A 19,182-nucleotide genomic window follows, 5' to 3' on the forward strand; every position below is an offset into this window, starting at 1 on the left:
TAAGTTATAAATATACTAAATTATTTTCCGCCCGGCTTATGCCGGAAATTTAACGTTCTTTTTTAAATTTTTCCGGGGCTTTTATATTGCAAATACGTTAAAATTACTTTTTTTCTCTAAAAAAGCATTAAATACTTTTAATTTTTTCGTAACATTTTATTAAAAAATTTTAAACATTGTTAGCGTTTTCGAAAAGGGTTTTTTTTGTTTTCGGCGGGGGTAACAATGTTTTCGCATTTTTTTTGTTTAATTAAACGCTAAACAACGGGGTATTGGTAAATAATAAAAATAATAAAGTAAAAAGGGTTTTTTAATTAACCCTTCCGGTTATTTTTTTTTAAAAGGGATAGTAAACCCGGTATTGCTTAAAAACCTGGTTTTATCGAAAAGGCTACGGGTAAAATGCAAAAAAGCGGGTTCAAAATCCGTAATTTTTAGCTTTTTATAAATAGCGTAATTGTTGCATTTCCCCGGTTTACCGTAAAAAATTTCCTTAACCTTTTTAATAATTGGTTTGTTAACTTTGGAAAATCTTTTTTTTTATCCATAAAACCGGTTGCAAAAAAAGCAATTTTAATTTTGCTTTAACCCCGTTTTGTATGTGCATTTTTTAAAGTAAAAATGGAAAAAGGGTATTTCGGGTTATTATTGGGGTATACGGTTAAATCGCCGCAAAAAGGTTAATATCCCTTTCCGTACGGTTTATTTTACGAAAAGGGGGTATTAACGGGGTTTCGGTTTCGTTAACATTTATTGCTTCGTTTTTTTTTTACCAAATTTGTAATAATAACCAAATTTGCAAAAATTTTAACGCTAAAATCGCTAAATTTTCGTAAAAAGTAAATTTTGTAAACCATACCTTTTTTTTTGTTGTTAAATTTTTTTTTAACCGGGCACCGTAAAAAGTACAAAAAGTAATTAACTTTATTGTATAAAATGCAAAAAGTTCCAAACATATTTTTCGGCAACCTTTTTATTTTTTTTATTTTCTTTGCATTATTTAACGTTATATTCTTTTAAACCGCATTATTCGTATGCCGTTAATTATTTGCATGGCATTTTTTTATGCCCCCAATTTAAATAGTAATAAAATTATGCTATAAACAATTTAAAATTAAAATAACGGAATTAATATACCAACCCATTCCTATAAAAATAACCCCGTTGCAAATTTATCGTTTCGTTAATATTAGTAATTTAAAGCAATGTTTTTACCTTTTTTCCGTTACTTTTCCTTTTTTATAACAAAACGGTTATTCGTTTTATGCTTGTGTTTGTATTTTTGGCGCGTAAAATTTTATTAATTTAAATAAATATTTGGCCTTTCCTTTTTCGTTAAAAAAAATCGGAATTTATTAATTAAAAAGCCCGTTATTACTAAAAAAAAATCGGTAATTTGGTAATTTAAAAATTTTCGGCTTGTTTCATCGTATTCAGCATTGCAAAAAGCGCGTACTATATTCGTAACGGGTTTATCGCTACAAAATTGCCTGGGCCGTACGCTATTCCTTTTATAACCTTTTAATTTGTATTTTTATTAATTACGTTTAATTCCGGCCGGTTTTTATTTTTAGCCAAAGCACGGGTATTGGCATTGCGGAAATGCAAACAAACGTTTTCCAACGGGTATTAATAAACCGTTTTAATTTATCCTTTATTTAACGTTTCGTTGCAAATTTGGTTAATTTTCTTAAATTTTATCCTTTTAACTTTTTCCCCGTTTATTACGGTAAAAACCTTATCGTTAATAGCAAACGCGGTTACTTTTTAATTACCGCCGTTTAAAATCCTTTAAAAGCTGCTTGCGCCCCCGCGGTTACTTGTACTTAAATTTATTTTTCTTTTCCGCCGCCGGGAATTGCAATTTATTGCATTTAATTTTTTTTAAAAATTAAATTAATTTGTTCGAAAAATTAAAAAATTGTTCGGGTTGCTTCGGGATTAATTGCTAAAATTGTTAAAATTACAAACGTTTAATCGATTATTTTAACGTGCTAAACAAATTCCGTAATAATTTTAGCAACCGTAATTTTTTATTATTAATTAATTAAAAATACTTTTTGCAAATTGCATTATTGCAATAGTTAATTGGGGTTTTTTCGTATTTGCAATTGGTTTTTATTTTAATTGTTGCTAATTTGTAAAATTTCCGTTGCGTATTGCGTATTTTAATTGGTTTAAACCTGCTACCTTTTCCATTGGCGCCGCAACGGCGCGTTGGGGTATTATCGAACCCGTTTAGCTTTTAAGTAAATTAGCGTTTCAGGTTTTCGTAATGGCTTTAATTTTTTATTTAGTTGTTGTTATCGTTGCGTGCGGGCAAAAAACATTTTATTTTAAAATTAGTTCCTTACAATAATAAATAACTTATAAAAATAAACGAAATTTAAATAAAGCTTTTGCAAAATTTCGTAAGGTTAAAAGTAAAGCACGTATTTACGTAACCCCTCATTTTGTAAATTCCGCGTTAAAATAATTTAACGTTAATTTAAAAATAAAAAAACGGGAAAATTAGCATAAGTTTATTTGCTAAAATTAATTTTAACCGTTGCTCGAATAATTTAAATTAATTAATATGTGTATTTATACGCTGTTATGTTTATAAAAGAAACCTTAGTGCTGCGGCTAAGTACATGCAAATGGGGGAAAACCTTTGGGTTAGGCCTAAAAAAAAAAACCTTATGCTTACGTTTCCGCTTTTTTGGCGGTGCGCTTCCGTAGCGGTATTAAACCGCTTTGGTTAACGCTTACTTTTTTCCACGCTTAATTGCTCGTAAAGGTTTTACCCGGAAATTAACCGTTTTCCCGCGTGCAGCCCCTTTTGCAAAAGGCCGATAAAGCCGCGTTTTGCTTGCTTGTAATTGGTTGGTTAATTTGTTATTCGATTTGCTAAATTGGCCTTTTTGCCGGGGGGTTACAAATTGGGTCCATTTTAATTAAAGGGGTTTTTTGCCGGTTTTTTTGCTTAAGCTTGTCCAAAGCGTTTAAAAGGCTTTTTTACGCATTTAATTTGGTTTTTTTAATACCCGGCCCTTTTTTTTCCCGTTACCGTTTTATTAGTTTGGCTTTTTGCGTTTTGGGCTATTTAAGGCGGTAAGGTTGGGATTGGGGCTAAGGTTTGCAAAAAGGCTAAAGCTTGTAGCTAATATTTAAAAAAAAAAGGGATGGTAATCGAATTCGTCGGTTTGTGCATGCGCTCGTTGGGGTAAAATTAAGCCCTTCCAAAGGCCTTCCCGTTACCTTTTCTTTGGCTTAACCTTTTGCATTTTGGGCTTCCAAAATGGTGCGAAAGGGGCTGGGAAAGGTCGGGGTTGAAAGGGTTAAAATCGAATTAATTGTTGGAATTGTTAATTAATTGTGCGTAAGTAAAAATCAATTTGGGCGAAGCCCGTTAGCGGGGCGGCCCCTTTCTTTTTCCGGCCCAGCAAAGCGGGCGGTTAAGGAACAAAAAGTCCTTTGTGGTTTTGACGGGATTCGAACCCGTGGTCCTGGCGGGACCGGCCTGGTGCAGAGCCACTGCACCACGAGGCCAAATTAATTAATATAATAATGGGGGAAATTTTAAGTTGCTTTTTGTAATTGCGTTAAAATCGATTAAAAACGACGTAAAAGGAAAAGATAAATACGTAAGCACAAGGACCTTTCGCGTTAAAAGCAATTAATAGCTTTTAATTGCTTAAAAAATTACGGTAATAATATTTTTAACGGTTTAAAACCCGGTTAAAAAGGAAAATAAAAATTTAACGATACGGAAACCGGTTAAAAAAGCTTTTAAAACTAATGTTCGCAACTTTTTCAAGGTACAAAAGCCTTTTAAGAAACGCGCAATTTTAATTGCAACGGAAAATCCTTTACGGTTTAATAGCTAATTAAAAAAAATTTAACAACACAATAACCAATCGAAAAGGAAATTAATTGGTTTTTTGCAAGTAAAAAAATTGCTACCATTTGTTACGATAGTAAAGGGGAATAAAGAAAACAATAATACAAGTAATAAGTATGTAAGGTTATAAGGAGTTAAAAATGGCTTTTTAAAGCGGCCGCAGGCGTACAAAATATTTCGTGCGGGTGGCTTTGCCTTTATCGCCCTTATCGGGCGGGGTAAGCCTTTAAGCCCACTTTTCGAAAAGGCTTTTTTTTATTTAATTTATATATTTAGCTTTAAAGCTTAAAGCCCGTAACAAAAGTTAACCCTTTGTAATAAGCGCGCTGTTTATTAAATAAACGAATTAAACGATTTACGAAAAAAAAGCAATTTGGTTATAACGCGCATATATTAAAAACAAAATATAAATAATATAAAAAACTTATAAAGCAATAAATAATTATTGGTTAAAGAAAAACGCTAAACGATAGCTAATTATTAAAAAAAGAGTTATATTTACGGCGGGATAAAACATTAAAAAAGCTGCGCGCTTTAAAATTCGAAAGGTAAACCCATTTAAAAGGCTTTTAAAAAACAAACCTAAACCGGTTGTTAAATTTAATTAATGCCGGAAAAAATGTTATAAATTCTTGCTAAGCACGGATTACGTAACCCAAAGGGTGCCCCTTTGGGTTAAAACTTATATATATAAAAATTACCCCAAATCCTTTAAGGATAAACACTTAATTTTTTCCTTTTTTTCTTCATTTCGTAAAATAATACCATATCGGCATTTGCCGGGCACTATTTGGTAGTTTAACTTATTACATTTTTACGATTTTTTTTTTGCGAAATGGCGAATTATAACGAAAACCTTACAAAACGAGCAATTTCCCCGGCATTAATAAAAAAAATCCCGTTTAACCAAATACCTTATTAAAAACGATGCAAATTAACGGTTATAACGGATTTATAACTTTATAACGGTAATTAAAAAATATTATAGCGTAAATGTAACAATTTGGGTTAAATAAAGCAAAACCCCAAAGCTTTATTGTAACGGAAACATTGCTTTCCTTTACAATCTTTTTGCAATTTTATATAGCTTTTCCAATGCCGAACAATTTACCGAAATTCCCGCGTTTTCTTAGCATAAATTCGATTAACGCAATTAATTTATTAAAACGCAAACCGTTAAAAAAACTTTTACTTTATAAAAGTAATTGGAGCTTTTTTATAGTTTACAAGCAATTAATTAGCTATAAGCTTAACAAAAATGCGGAATTTATTAATGATAGCAATAATTAATTTAAATACATTTGGGCGTGCTTTACCCCAAATGTACAAACAATTGCGCAAACGTACTACAAGTGCGGAAAGGGATTAAGAACTTTTTACAACCCAACCAAAAATTTTAATATTTAATAAAAATATTTAATAACCCGTTAAAGCAATATTATTATAAGCATTAGCACGTTTAAAAGCATTTAAAATAAAGCAAGCCCAATTATTTAATACTGTTTTTTGCTATTTTAAAAAAGAGCTTGTAACGGTAAAAAAATTTAATTGGTATGAAATTGTTAAAGTTAATTACTTTAAATTTAAAATATTACGTTAAATCCGGAAAGTTTCCGTAAAACGATTAAGCAAATTAACTTTTATAATTAAATAATCGATATTTTCCGAATAATTATACAAAAGTTTAAAACGATTAATATAAAGCAACGCTTTTACCAGGGCAATTTACCGGTTAACGCTTTAACCCCAATCGTAAACGAAAACGGCAATACCCAAATGGCGGTGAAAAATACGCGTTCCAAAATAAAAAAACATATAAAAGCAATAAAAGCAAAAGCGGTAAAAAAAAACGCAACAAACTACGTAAGCCGTTTTGGAAAAGTAAAAAATTAAGCAAAAAAAAAAGCATGCTACCGTTATAGCAAAATGAAATGCATGTTAAAAATTTGCAAGCTTTTTTTAATTATTAAATTATAAATTAAAGTAATGCTAACAATTACTAAAAAATTCGAAGCGGAAAATAAATAATTTCCGGTGCAAGTTTTAACCGTAAAAGGAAAAAAGCGCAATAAATAAAGCAATATTAAATTAATATTAAACAAATAGTAAACGGCGGATATAAAAAAAATTAAACGAAATATAAACGGATTACCCTTTATTATTCCCGTAATTTTCGATAACTACCGTTTTATTAATATAAAAAGTGTTTCGACGGAAATAAAGTAAAGCAATAACCTTTAGCATTTACTTGAGGAAAATACAACGCAATTCCGCGGTATACCCAAAAAGCGCTACAACAACTAGCTAAAATACTTCCGGAATATTACCAATATTAGAAAATATTCCAAAAAAATTAAAACCCGGTTTCCAAAATATAAACCATTTAATTACGAAATTAAATTTAGGCTTAAACCAAAATTAAAGTATTAAAAGCTATACCAATTAAATTTACGGCAATAAAAAAATTAAAAAATTAATTTTAAAAGGATTTGGAAAAAAGCATTATTTAGCTTTCCAATTTATTTATAAAATACGGAATTTTATTTATTCCAAAAAAACGGCGAAAAAAGGATATTTATTAATTACAAACCCTTAAACAAAAATACGATAAAAATCCGATATCTTTTACTTTTTATTAACAAGTTACGCAACAAGTTCGGTAAAGCTAAGCATTATACAGCTTTAAATTTCCGGCACGTTTACGGCTTGCTACGGATTAAAAAAATATAAATGGTTAACCGCTTTCCGGACAAAATTTAAAGTATATAAATTATTAATAGTAATTTCTGGTTATACTAACGCACCGGCAACTCTTTAACGAATAATTAATTATAAGTTGCAAAAATATTTTAACATTTTCGTTTTAACGCATTTAAACGATATTTTAATTTTTTCCGAAATATTAAAAAAATACAAACAACGTATATATTAAGTATTGCAAAAGCTAAAAATAGCAAATTTTTTGGTTAACCCGGATAAATGCATATAGCATATTTAAAAATTAATATTTTTCGGGTTTGTTATTACAATAAAAAAGTTAAAATGGATAAAGCCAAAATTAAGCAAATTAATAATTAATTTGTACCAATTAACGTACGAAACGTACGTGCGTTTTATGCTTTTTTAACTTTTACTAACGCTTTATTTAAAGCTTTAGCAATAAAATTGCACCATTTACTAACTTTACCAAAAACAATACTTAATTTTTTAAAAAGTACGAAAATAAAACGCTTTCGAACAATTTAAAAATGCGATTTTTTAAAAGCCAATATTAATTATTTTAATTTTTAACAAGTTATTTAAAATAAACACAAACGCGTTAAATTACGCAATAAATAAACAATTTAGTTTAAAAAACGAGCAAAAAAAGCTAGACTTTTGCACTATTTTACAAAAAAGAAATTAAAAAAATTAAAGTTATTTTACCCAATTTATAACAAAAAGCTTTTAATCATTCTTTAAGCTTTGGAAAAATAAAAAATATATTTGTACGGAACCAATTACAAAATTGTAATATACATAAATTACAAAAACTTAACGCATTAAATTATTATTTAAAATTTTAATAAACGGCAAACCCGTTAAAGTAAATACGTTTAAAATTACGATATCGAAATCGTATACCGTAAAAGCTCGGAAAACGGTAAAGCAACCGCTTTAAGCAAAAAGGTTAACCATAAAGTTAAAGCTTTAAAAAAACCAAACCGCTTTTGGTTAATAAACCAAAAGGGTCGTTAATTTTAACGTAACGGGCATCAGTTAAAATTAGGGTTGGGAATTAAGTTAAAAGTTATAAGTTAAATTTATAACTTTTGTAAGTAAGTTAGTTAAAGTTAACGGTGTAACTAACTAATAACTTACTTAAAAAAAAGGTAACTTACTTAATTAACGTAATTAGTCATTTTAAGTTAATTTTTGCATAAGTTTTTTTATAAATTCACATAATTTATTGCATATTTTTGCAATTTTTGTAAAAAAAAATTACTTTACATATATATAAAGTGAAATAAATTTAAAATTACAATAAATAATAATAATAAAAGTAATAAAATAACAATAAAATTAATAATTAAAAAAAGTAATAAAAAAAGTAATAAAAAAGCAATGACTTAAATTAACTAATTTAGTTGCTTAAGTAAGTTATTAATTAGTTAAAATAAGTTAAAGTTACGGTAGTAACTTAACTTACTAACTTAATTCCCGGCCCTGGTTAAAATAGCTAAGCTAAAGGATTAAACTTTAGCTAGGATTTTTAAAATTTACAAGCTATTAATTTATAAATATTATACGGTAACAAAAACTTAAAAAAAGGTTTAGCAATACCATAAGTTTACGGGAACTAAAGCCAAAATATAAAAAGCAATAAAAAATTGCTAAATTTGTACCAAAGACAAGCTTAGCAAGCACCCTTTTTATAAATTGCTTTAACCATTGCTAGCGCTTAATAATGCATGGCAAAAAGTTATTATAAACTTTATTATTAAATTCCTTAAATTAAAAAAAGCTAATAATAAGCATTTAATATAATAATATATTGGTAATAATAAACAAATTTACTAAATACGCTTTGTATTTACCATATAAAAAAAAGCAATAACGCTACGCAAATAATTTACGCTTTTTTTCGGTATATAATTGCGAATTATAGCATTCCGCAATGCTTAATTACAAATTAAAACAAATTATTTACAAACAAAATTTAAAAGGTTTTTATAAACTTTTTCGAAGCAAAATATGCTTTATTAATAACGTATTATTTTTAAACGGATAAATAAACAAAACGAACAAACCAAATTATAAAATAATATTTGCAATATTACGTTAATTATAAACAAACCAATTAAATATAGCTATTACCCGTTACTTAATTTGCTTGCAATAATTTAATATACGATAGCATAAAAAGTATGCCGGTTTACGCTAATTATAAATATACGTTTACGGCGTACAAAAAGTTTAAAACCGAAAAAAGGGTTTAATACCGGAATTAAAAATTAAAACATTATTAAATTATACCAAAAGTTCCAAATTAAATTGGAAATGTTGCACTAGCAAAAAACCAAATAAGCTAACAAAAAAAGGGTTAAAAAATTAACTTTTAAAAAAAGGGATAACGCTTACATTTTGCGCACCAATATTAAAATAAAAAGGCTAAATAATAAATTAAACAGAAAAAAATCGAACCCTTTGGGTTAAACGAATTATTTTACCGGTTAATTATAAATTTTAATTACTTTTAACCATGCAAATCCACCCAATCCTTTACGTTTCTTTGTTAAACTTAACCCTGGCTAAACAGAAAAGCACCGAGTTAATAAAAGTTAACCTTTACCAAAAGTAAAAAATTGAAGTCATTTTAAACGAAAGGACGCATTACCGCAAGCAGCAATACTTTGTTAAATGGAAAGGGTAAAAAAAGGAATATAACACGTAAAAAAACGTTACAAACTTTGGAAATTGCTAAAAAGCTTTGTAAAAATATCGCTTAAAAAATTAGCAATAACTTTAAAGCTTGCAAAACGCTCCAAATTTAAAGAAATTTAACGGGTTAAAAAAGGAAAACTTAAAATAGCATATCCAAAGGATAAGCTAATAAGTTTAAACAAAAAAAAGGGTAACCCGAAATGGCTTGGTTTTGCTATTCCTATTTAAGGTTGCACTGGGAATCGAACCCAAAACCTCCCGTTACAAAAGCAAACGCGCTACCATTGCGTTATATAACCAAAGGAAATTGTTAAAAAAATTATAACTTACCCAAATAAAAATTGGCAAGCAAATTAAAGATAAAATTAACTTTTAAAACTGCTTAATTAAAAAATAAAAGAAAGAAATCGGGCTAAAGCAAAAAAAAAAAGGGCTGGCTACCGTTAAAGTAATAGCTTGCGCTGCTTTTTTTATTTTACCCGCTCCAGCTCCTTTACATTATCGATACCCAACAAAAAGCGCAAAAAAAGGGTTTCCGCTACAATTTTTTTTTGTTACTGCAAGCGCTTAATGCGTGCATTGGTTACGCAACGCGCTTTCTCCGCCTTTTCCAATTTATGTTTCGCTTTTGCAAATTAAAAAGCCGCGTGCTAAAGCTAAGCCAAAAAAAATAAACCAAAAACGTTGCAACGAAACCGGTTTGCGCAAATGCAAAAAATATAGCAAAAAAAATGCTAAACGAAACCAAGCAAAATAAATAACTTTGGGATTTGCAAAAAAATAAAAAGGAATAATGCCCCCGGAAAATAAAATAAATTAAAGCAAAGTATTTTAACGGATTGTTAAAAAATAACCGGACGATTTTAGCTTTTAAACCCGTTCGGACATTTTGTTTAAAAAAAACGGTTAAATAATATGGAAAAAAAGTACTTACAATTAATAAAATAACGGGAAAGATAATAATACGTAGCTAAAAGGGCTTAGTTATTTAAAAAGGGGATTTAATGTTGCGAATTAATAGCTATAACCCAAAAAAGGTTAAAAAAAAGCGGCAGCAATAGTTAGTTAAAAAGCTACCCCGTTTAAAGTTACGTAACTTTGTAACGATACGTATAATACGGAACCGTATTATACGCATTACTACAACCACCGGTAATACGCTCGCAGCAAGCACATATTTATAAAAATTAAAAGGGGTTGGAAAAGGTATAAAAAGGAAAGGTTTTTTTTTTTGCCTTAAATAGTTTTCGATTAAAGCTTTGGCATTAATTAATTTAAATTAGCTTTTAAATAACCTTTGGAACAAGCATTTAAACCGCACCCAAATTATTTTGTAAATTCCTTTAATTGTTAAGTTAGGTATTACTGCTTAATACTCTTTCAGTGCTTTACTTTAAAAATAAAGGCTTAATTGTAACAGTTAGCAAAAATGGTTAATATATTTTCGTTTTCGGTAAAAGGGTATTTAAATTAAGCTAACGTATGCTTAACGCCGCGGAAAAGCTTGCTTTCGTAAGCTGCGCTTTTAACGCTAAAAATAACTTTATTAATTGCAAAAAAAATTACGCTTAAACGTTTAATTTTCCTGCTACAACCAAGGTTATAAGTTTTTTTGCATTTTCCGGCCGGTTTTTATTGTATTTTTTTCGGTTTTAATGCTTTATTATTATTTTAAAACCCAAATAAAATTGGAAGAAATGGCTTTTCCAATATAAACGTAACGCTTACGTTGCGTTTAAAGCCGTTTATAAAGCGTATTTATTAAATAATACTTTTGCTTTTCCCCGTTACCCCGCAAATAACCTTAATATTATAACTTAATGCAATTTTGCTACTTTTAATATTTATGCCGAAATTGTTTTTATAATTAACATTTTAACCCATTTTTTTTAAAACGGTTACGTTAATGCATTTCCGGTTTTTTTAAAAATTGGTTTAAGATTTTTATTTAAAGCATGGCCGTACGTTTATTTAATTACATTTATTTTCGTAACGATGCTATTGCTTTTTTTTAATAGCGTTAAACCCCGTTTAAACTTGCGCAATTCCAATTTAAGTAAACCCAATTTTAATAATGTTTTGCAAATTGGTAACGGCGACGATAATGGTAATGAAACCGGCGAAATAAGCGATAAAAAACTGGAGGAAGTAAGTATAACCGATTTCGTTAGTAAATTAATGGGGGTTTAATCCATTAATACTAGGGTTAAGAATTTAATTAGTTAGTTTAGTTACCCCTTTAACTAAAACTAACTAATTTAATTACGGCAGTAACTAAAATTAAAAGTAATTAATTAATAACTAATTAAAGTAATTAAATTAATTACTTTTAGTTATTTAAATAAATGTTTAATTTATTTAATTAAAGCTATTTGTATGTATGTATTTATACGCTGTTATGTTTATGGAAGAAACCTTAATGCTGCGGCTAAGTACATGCAAATGGGGGAAAACCTTTGGGTTAGGCCTAAAGAAGAAAAACCCTATGCTTGCGTTCCCGCCTTTTTAGCGGTGCTCTTTCGTAGCGGTATTAAACCGCTTTGGCTAACGCTTACTTTTCTCCACGCTCGATTGCTCGTAAAGGCTCCACCCGGGAATTAACCGTTTTCCCGCGTGCAGCCCCTTTTGCAAAGGGCCGATAAAGCCGCGTCCTGTTTGTTTGTAATTGGTTGGTTAATTGTTTTATTATGTAATTTGCTAAAGCTTGCCGGGCTTTAATCGTTATTGCTTTAAGGTTTAAATTGCTAACTTTATTTTGTTTGCCCAAATGGTTTAAAGCATTTGGAAACCTTTTTTTTATTCCCTTTTTTTTTATTTTTTTGCTTTTTTCCTTTACTGGCCCGTTATTAACGTTTTTTTATTTAATGCATTACGTGCGTTATTTTTCTTTTATTTTGTACCCCAAAAGGTTTTAACTTTTAATAGTACGTGCAAAGTAATAACTTTGCTAAGCACGTAAAGGGTGCATTTAAAATTAAATTAATAGTGGTAGCAAACGGGTGCAAAGCGGTGGCGCAAAGGTAAGGGAGGTAAAGGGGTTGCTATCGAAATCGATAAAGTTGTTGTAATTGTATCGGTTGTTTATCGGCGTTGTTAATATTGGTTAATTTGGCTTATCGGCTTTTATCGGATTTCGATCCTGGCAAGCCAGGGGCTTTAAAAACAAAAAGTCCTTGTGGTTTCGACGGGATTGGAACCCGTGGTTTTGGCGGGACCGGCCTGGTGCAAAGCCACTGCATTACGAGGCTTAATTAAAGCTATTTATTAAGTAAATAAATAAGTAAGTAAATAAATAAGCAAATAAATAAGCAAGTAAATAAAAAGTAAATACTTAAATAAATAAGTAAATAAGTTAATACGTAAGTAAAAAATTAAAAATTAAAAATTAAAAATTAAACATTAAAAATTAAAAATGTATTACCGTTTTTATTGCTAATATTATTATTAATTTTTTATTATTTTTATTACCATTTTTATAACTATTTTTACGATTATTTTATTATAACTAAATATTAAACCGTTAAAATCCTTTAAATTTTGTATGAATATATGCAAATTGTATGTACAAAAATAACTTATAATAACCAAATTAATTACTTTAATTAGTTAAAAAAATTAGTTAATTATTAATTAGTTAAGCTAGTAACTAAAATTAACTAATTTAATTTAATTACGATTAAAACTAATAATTAAGGATTAAATTCCCAACCTTAATTAATACGGAAGCGGGCGGTTATATAAGATTAATTAAAGTAATTGCTGCAGTAATTGCTGTTGAAAGGGAAATAGCGGCACCCAAGGAAATAATTAAAAAGGTTGCTACTTTTTCCTTTTTTTTAAAAAAAATTTCTAGTAACAACCCCGTTAGTTATAAGAGCGATATTGAAAACGTGTTTTACGAAAATTCCCCGAACGTATAAAAGTTTTAATATTTTCCTTTTTATCCCCGTTTTATTTGCGGCTTAAAATTTTTTATAATTTGGGGGGTTTTTAAATTGCCCGCCGAAACCTGCCTTTACGGGCTTAAATAGGTTTTTGCTATTTAAATATAAAAATAAAAAGGTTGCGTTATTTTTATTTATTAGTTTGTAATGGTTGTTAATAATTAGCAAAATGTTTAGAGGGTTTTTTAACAAGGTTTAAAGTAAGTTAACCTTTTGGGGCTGGGGTAATTATACCTTTTGTTTCTTTTTTAAATTCGCCGTTTCGTTGCGGCGGGTTTTTTTTTGCTATTTTTTTTCTTTTTCTTATTTTGTGGTTTATTTATTAATAATGCTGCTTAATAAAGCGTAATTAAAAAGCCGGTTTATTTTTATAAACCATTTGGTAATTGTTATTGCGTTACCGGGTTGGTTTAATAAGGATTTTACCGTTTTTTTACTTTTTAATGAAGTTTTTTTTTGTTCCCGTAAATTAAAGCAATGTAATAATACGTAAATTATAATTTCCGGTTTTTAACCGTATTAATACAAAATTGCTATGCTAGGAATTTTCCAAATCGTTAAATAACTTTTAAGCTTTAACCGTTTCGTTTGCAATTAAATAAATAGCAAATTTTGCGTTTTGTAAAGGTTGCGGTAAAAGTTTAACCTTTTTTCGTTAAATTGCTTTTTATTAGCTTTAACGCCGTTGCAAATCGTTATTTTATAACCGTTTTATTATTTTTTTTATGCTTTTAGCACCGCCATTTCCAAGTTTTCCTTTTCGATTTAATTTAACGTTTCGCTCCGTTATTGGAACATCCGGGTAATAACCGTTGTAAAACAAAATGTTTTTTAGTTTTTGCTATATCTTTTTGCAAACATTTTTAATTTTCCGGTTAAACCGTTTTTCCGCAATTTTTTTTCGAAATAAATAACGCAACCGTTAAATTATAATTAAATTAAAGCAACGTGCATTTTCGCTTTTAAAAGTTATTATAAAATGCTTTTATAAGCCCCGGTCGCCGTTTTTAAATATTTGTTTTGCACTTTTGCTTAAATTTTAGCTATTTTTTTTAAAGCGTTGCAAAATGTTATTAAATTTATGGTAAACCGGTGCTGCGTATCCCAACGCCGCTTTTATTACGGCCAAAAATAAGTTTTTGGTTTCAGCAAATGTAAACTTTTACGTTGTTATCGCTAAGCGTATAATAAATAGCGTTTAAATTGTTATTTTTTCGTGCATTTTTTGGATATGCCAGGTTTAATTTAATTTAAAATTAATTTAAAAATTTAATATTTGTACTTTTTTGCCCGTAGCTTTTAATTTTACCGTAACCTTTCCGAAACGGAAAAGTAACGTTAAAATAAGTTATTTTTATTAACCAAATTAATTAATATTTGCCTGGGTTAAATTTTGCTTTAAATTTAATAACCCATTTTAAATATACGTTATAAACGGGTTTAAATTTATTAACGGCATTTATTGCGTTGCAATTAAAATTAATAAAATTAATATCGTTTGCAAAGCTTATTGCCGTTTTTTTTTTTACTTTTTGCAATTTTTTGTACAAATTTGCCGTATAAATGATAAAAAGAATAAGCAAAATGGGGAATTTTTGCGGCACGCCGTACGGTACCCGGCCTTTTGCCGTATCCTTTCCGTTAAAATGCAATATCGTTTTTCGATTATTTAAAAAGCTTTTTAAAAAATTTAATACTTATTGTAAAAACCAAATTTTTATTATTTCGTTAATAAAAGTACGTACGAAACGGTATTAAAATCGCCGTTTATATTTAAAAATAAAAAGTTAATTACCGCTATTACGTTTTATGCCGTAATTATTACTTTTGTAAGCAAATACATAGCCGTTTCCGTAAATTTGCATTATTAATTGCCCATTTATTTGTTAAAAAATAATTGGTATTTTTTGCAATGTTTTTAATCCGGAACGTAATTTTTTTTTAATATTTTTTTATCGTTTTTAATAAATTAATGGGCTGTTACGCTTTTAAAATGCTTCGGTTTTTATTGGGGTTTTAAAATATAATAATGCGGAATTTCCGGAACCTTTCCGAAAAGTATTTGCAATTTACGCACTTTATAAATATTTTGGTTAATATTGCAAATAATGCCGGGTTTATTGCTAATAACCTTTTGGTAAAGATTTTATTAAACCAGGGGCTTTATAAATTTTAATATTTCGAAAAGTCCTTTTAACGTTTTTTGCGGTAATTTTCCGGCGCATTAGCAAAAAGTAAAAGTTCAATTTGGGGTTTTCTGGAACGTTTAACGTTTTTACTATTAAAATTAAAAAAAACCCTTTTTTTAACGCTATTTTTTTCCTTTTTTATTGCCGTTACCTTTTTGCCAGGTAATTTTAACGTTAAAAACGAAAATAAAAAAGTAATTGGTAATTTTAATATTTCGCCCATTTAGCAATAATTTACATGCTTTTAACGTTTTAATTTTTGCTTGCTTCGTACATTGCAATGCGTTACGTATACCCTTTCGCTACTTAAATAACGCTTTTCCACTATTTAATAGCTTTTTTTATTTCGGCGTAATTAATATTTATTCGGTTTGCTTTTTACGCCGTTTTTGTTTGGTATTTTTTGCTAAATAATTAAAAAAAGTTAATTTATTAATTATAGCTTTTATTTTTCCATGTAATTTTAAAATTATTAAATTGCAAAAAAAAGCATATTTTCAAATAAAGACGTTTTTTGCCCGCGCGCAACAACAACAACGACCAAATAAAAAATTAAAGCCATTACGAAAACCGGAAACGCTAATTTGCTTAAAGGCTAAACGGGTTCGATAATACCCCAACGCGCCGTTGCGGCGCTAATAAAAAAAGTAGCAAGCTTAAACCAATCGAAATACGCAATACGCAACGGGAATTTTACAAATTAATAATAACCAAATAAAAACCAACCGCAAATACGAAAAAACCTTAATTAATTATTGCAATAATGCAATTTGCAACAAAATATTTTTAATTAATTAATAAAATAAAAAAAATTACAGCCGCTGAAATTATTACGAAATTCGTTTAATACGTTAAAACGATTAACCGGGCAACCGCAACTTTAATAACCCCAACGATTAACCCTAAAGCAATCCAAACGATTTTTTAATTTTTCGAACAAATTAAATCGATTTTTAAAAAAGAAAAAGCAATAAATTATAACCCCCGGCGGTGGAAAAAATAAGTTGGGCATAAATAGCCGCAAAAGCGCAAGCAACCTTTAAAAAACCTTAAGCAACGGTAATTAAAAAAGCAACCGCGCCCATTATTAACAATAAAATCCTTACCGTAACCAGGGTTGGGAATTAAGTTACAATTAAATCATTAAGTCATGTTTTAAGTTAAACTTTGCAATAAAATATAAAATTAACAAAAATAAGTAAAACGTTTATTTCTTCGTATTTATATAAACAAATAGCAAAAGAAAATATATTATAAGTTTATATTTTTTAAAAATGGTATATAAGCGGGTAAAAATGCATTAAGTTACAATTAGTTAAAAAAAAAGTTGAAAATGACTTAATGCAAATTACGTAATATATAATTACGTAATTAAATATTTTAAATATTATTTATATAAAACTGAGTTTTGTGTATTTAATGGTGGTATTTTTATACTTATAACTATAATAGTTAATTTAATATTAAGCTTTAAACTGTAACTTTTTACTAACTTAACGAGTAACTTAAATAACTTAATTCCCAACCCTAACCGTAACAAACGGGAAAAGGACTAAAAAAATAAAACCCGAAAAAATTAAGCAAATTTGCAACGAAATGCTAAGTAAAAAATGGATCGAAACGGTTTATTAGCTCCCGTTGGAAAACGTTTGCTTGCATTTTTGCAATGTTAAAACGGGTTGGCATATTAATGCCGTTTTTTTAATTTTAAATTATTTATAACATAATGTTATTATTATTTAAATTAAAAATACAAAAATATGCAATGCAAGCAATTAACGGCATGCGCATAGTGCGATTCAAAAAAATACAACAATAAATAATACGAAAAAAAAAGGAAATAACGAAAAGGTTGCCAAAAAATATGTTTAGGGCTTTTTGCATTCCACGCAATAAAATTAGCCATTTTTTGTATTTTTTACAATGCTCGATTAAAAAGCAAATTTAATAATAATAAAAAAAGCATATTTTACAAAATTTACTTATTACGAAAACCCGGCGATTTTGGCGTTAAAATTTCCGCAAATTTAATTATTATTACAAATTCGGCAAAAAACCCGAAATAATAAACGTTAACGAAAATAAAACCCCGTTAACATTTTTTTCCCGTAAAATAAACCGTACGGAAAAAAATACCAGCCTTTTTGCGGTAACCCAACCGCATATTTTAATAATAACCCAAAATACACTTTTTTTACTTTTACCCCAAAAAATGTAAATACGAAACGGGGTTAAAGCAAAATCGAAATTGCTTTTTCCGCAACCAATTTTACCAATTACCGGAAAGGCCAAAATTTTTTTTACGGCAAATTGGGAAAATGCAATAATTACGTTATTCGTAAAAAGCCAAAAGTTACAAGTCCCAAAGCCGCCCCCCCACAATTTACCCGTAGCCTTTTTAACGAAACCAAACTTTCCAGCAATACCAGCTTTATCATTCCTTTTAAAAAAAGTAACCGGAAAGGTTAACCAAAAAAACCTTTCCTTTATTTTATTATTTTTATTACTTAGCAATACCCCGTTGCTTAGCGTTTAATTAAACAAAAAAACGCGAAAACGTTTTTTGCGGTAATTTCCCGGCGCATTTGCGAAAAGTAAAGGTTTAGCTTAAAATTTTCCAAACCGTTTAACGTTTTTGTTATTAAAATTGGAAAACCCTTTTTTGTTGCCGTTACCTTTCCGCCGGGTAATTTTAACGTTAAAAGCAAAGGTATAAAAAATGGTTGGTAATTTTAATGATTCGTTTATTTGGCAATGGTTTATATGCTTTTAGCATTTTAATTTTTGCTTATTTCGTACATTGCGGTGCGTTACGTATACCTTTTCGTTATTTAAATGGCGCTTTTTTTTCGTTTGGTAGCTTTTTTTATTCCAACGTGGTTAATATTTATTTGGTTTGCTTTCCACGCCGTTTTTGCTTGGTATTTTTTGTAAAATAGCTAAAAAAAAATTTGGTTTATTAATTGCAGCTTTTTATTTTTCCTTTTAGCTTTAAAATTATTAAATTGCAAATTTCGAATAAAACTTTTATAATTTCGTTTACCTTTTTATTAATTGCTAAAAAGTTGCTAAAAAGGTACGGTAAGGGTTGGATTTTATTTATTGCTAAAATTTCGGCAAGCTTTTTATTTATTTATTTTTAATTTTAATTTTTAACGATAAGCATGTAAAAAGCCGGTATGGTTTTTACAATTGTAATTACCATTTCGGTATAGTTATTACCCTTTTACCGCCATTTTACCAAAAGTTAAATTTTTAAATTTCCGGTTATCCAAATTAAATTAATGGTTATATTTTTGCAACAAGGTACAAATTTTGTTACCGCGTTTTAGCGAATTATTAATTGCATATTTTACAATTTAATTAAACCGGTTAATTTAAAAGCGCCCGCATGCATTAATGCGTTTTTTAAACGTTTTATTGTTTATACGCTATAATAAAAATTAAAATTTCCTATTATTAAACTATTTCCTTTTGGTTTTTTTTTTGTAAATTTGTTAAAAAGCGTTTTTCAATTTGTAATAAACGTATTACCCAAAATTAAAAAGTAAATCGACCAAATTGTTACGTTTTTTTTATTAATATTAATTATAATTTTATACCAATCCGGCTTTGCTTTGTAAAATAAAATACGAAATGTTAATTTTACGTATATTGCCGTTTTAATAAAAAAAGGAAGCGGTTCCGGTTACGGGGGAAAGGACGGTGCGTTGCCCTTTCTTTAACGGTTTTGCAGGGGGTT

General features: G+C 28.6%; 1 protein-coding gene and 1 pseudogene across 2 annotated transcripts; one reads left to right on the forward strand and one right to left on the reverse strand.

Annotated features, from left to right (window-relative positions):
- Nucleotides 1–9,534: 9,534 nt before the first annotated feature.
- GGTG_20163 lies at nt 9,535–9,606 on the reverse strand (annotated as a pseudogene). The gene has a single exon. The product of its transcript is annotated as a tRNA-OTHER (tRNA).
- A 1,130-nt stretch (nt 9,607–10,736) lies between these two features.
- On the forward strand, nt 10,737–12,930 carry GGTG_08243 (hypothetical protein; the record flags this gene model as incomplete). Its single annotated transcript, XM_009226082.1, has 7 exons — nt 10,737–10,768; nt 11,326–11,455; nt 11,676–11,685; nt 12,233–12,242; nt 12,294–12,327; nt 12,660–12,666; nt 12,914–12,930. 7 exons carry the CDS (start codon nt 10,737–10,739, stop codon nt 12,928–12,930), a joined length of 240 nt encoding a protein of 79 aa, XP_009224346.1.
- Nucleotides 12,931–19,182: the final 6,252 nt, after the last annotated feature.

This window comes from Gaeumannomyces tritici, assembly GCF_000145635.1.
Source record: "Gaeumannomyces tritici R3-111a-1 unplaced genomic scaffold supercont2.4, whole genome shotgun sequence".
Taxonomy (NCBI): Eukaryota; Fungi; Ascomycota; class Sordariomycetes; order Magnaporthales; family Magnaporthaceae; genus Gaeumannomyces; species Gaeumannomyces tritici.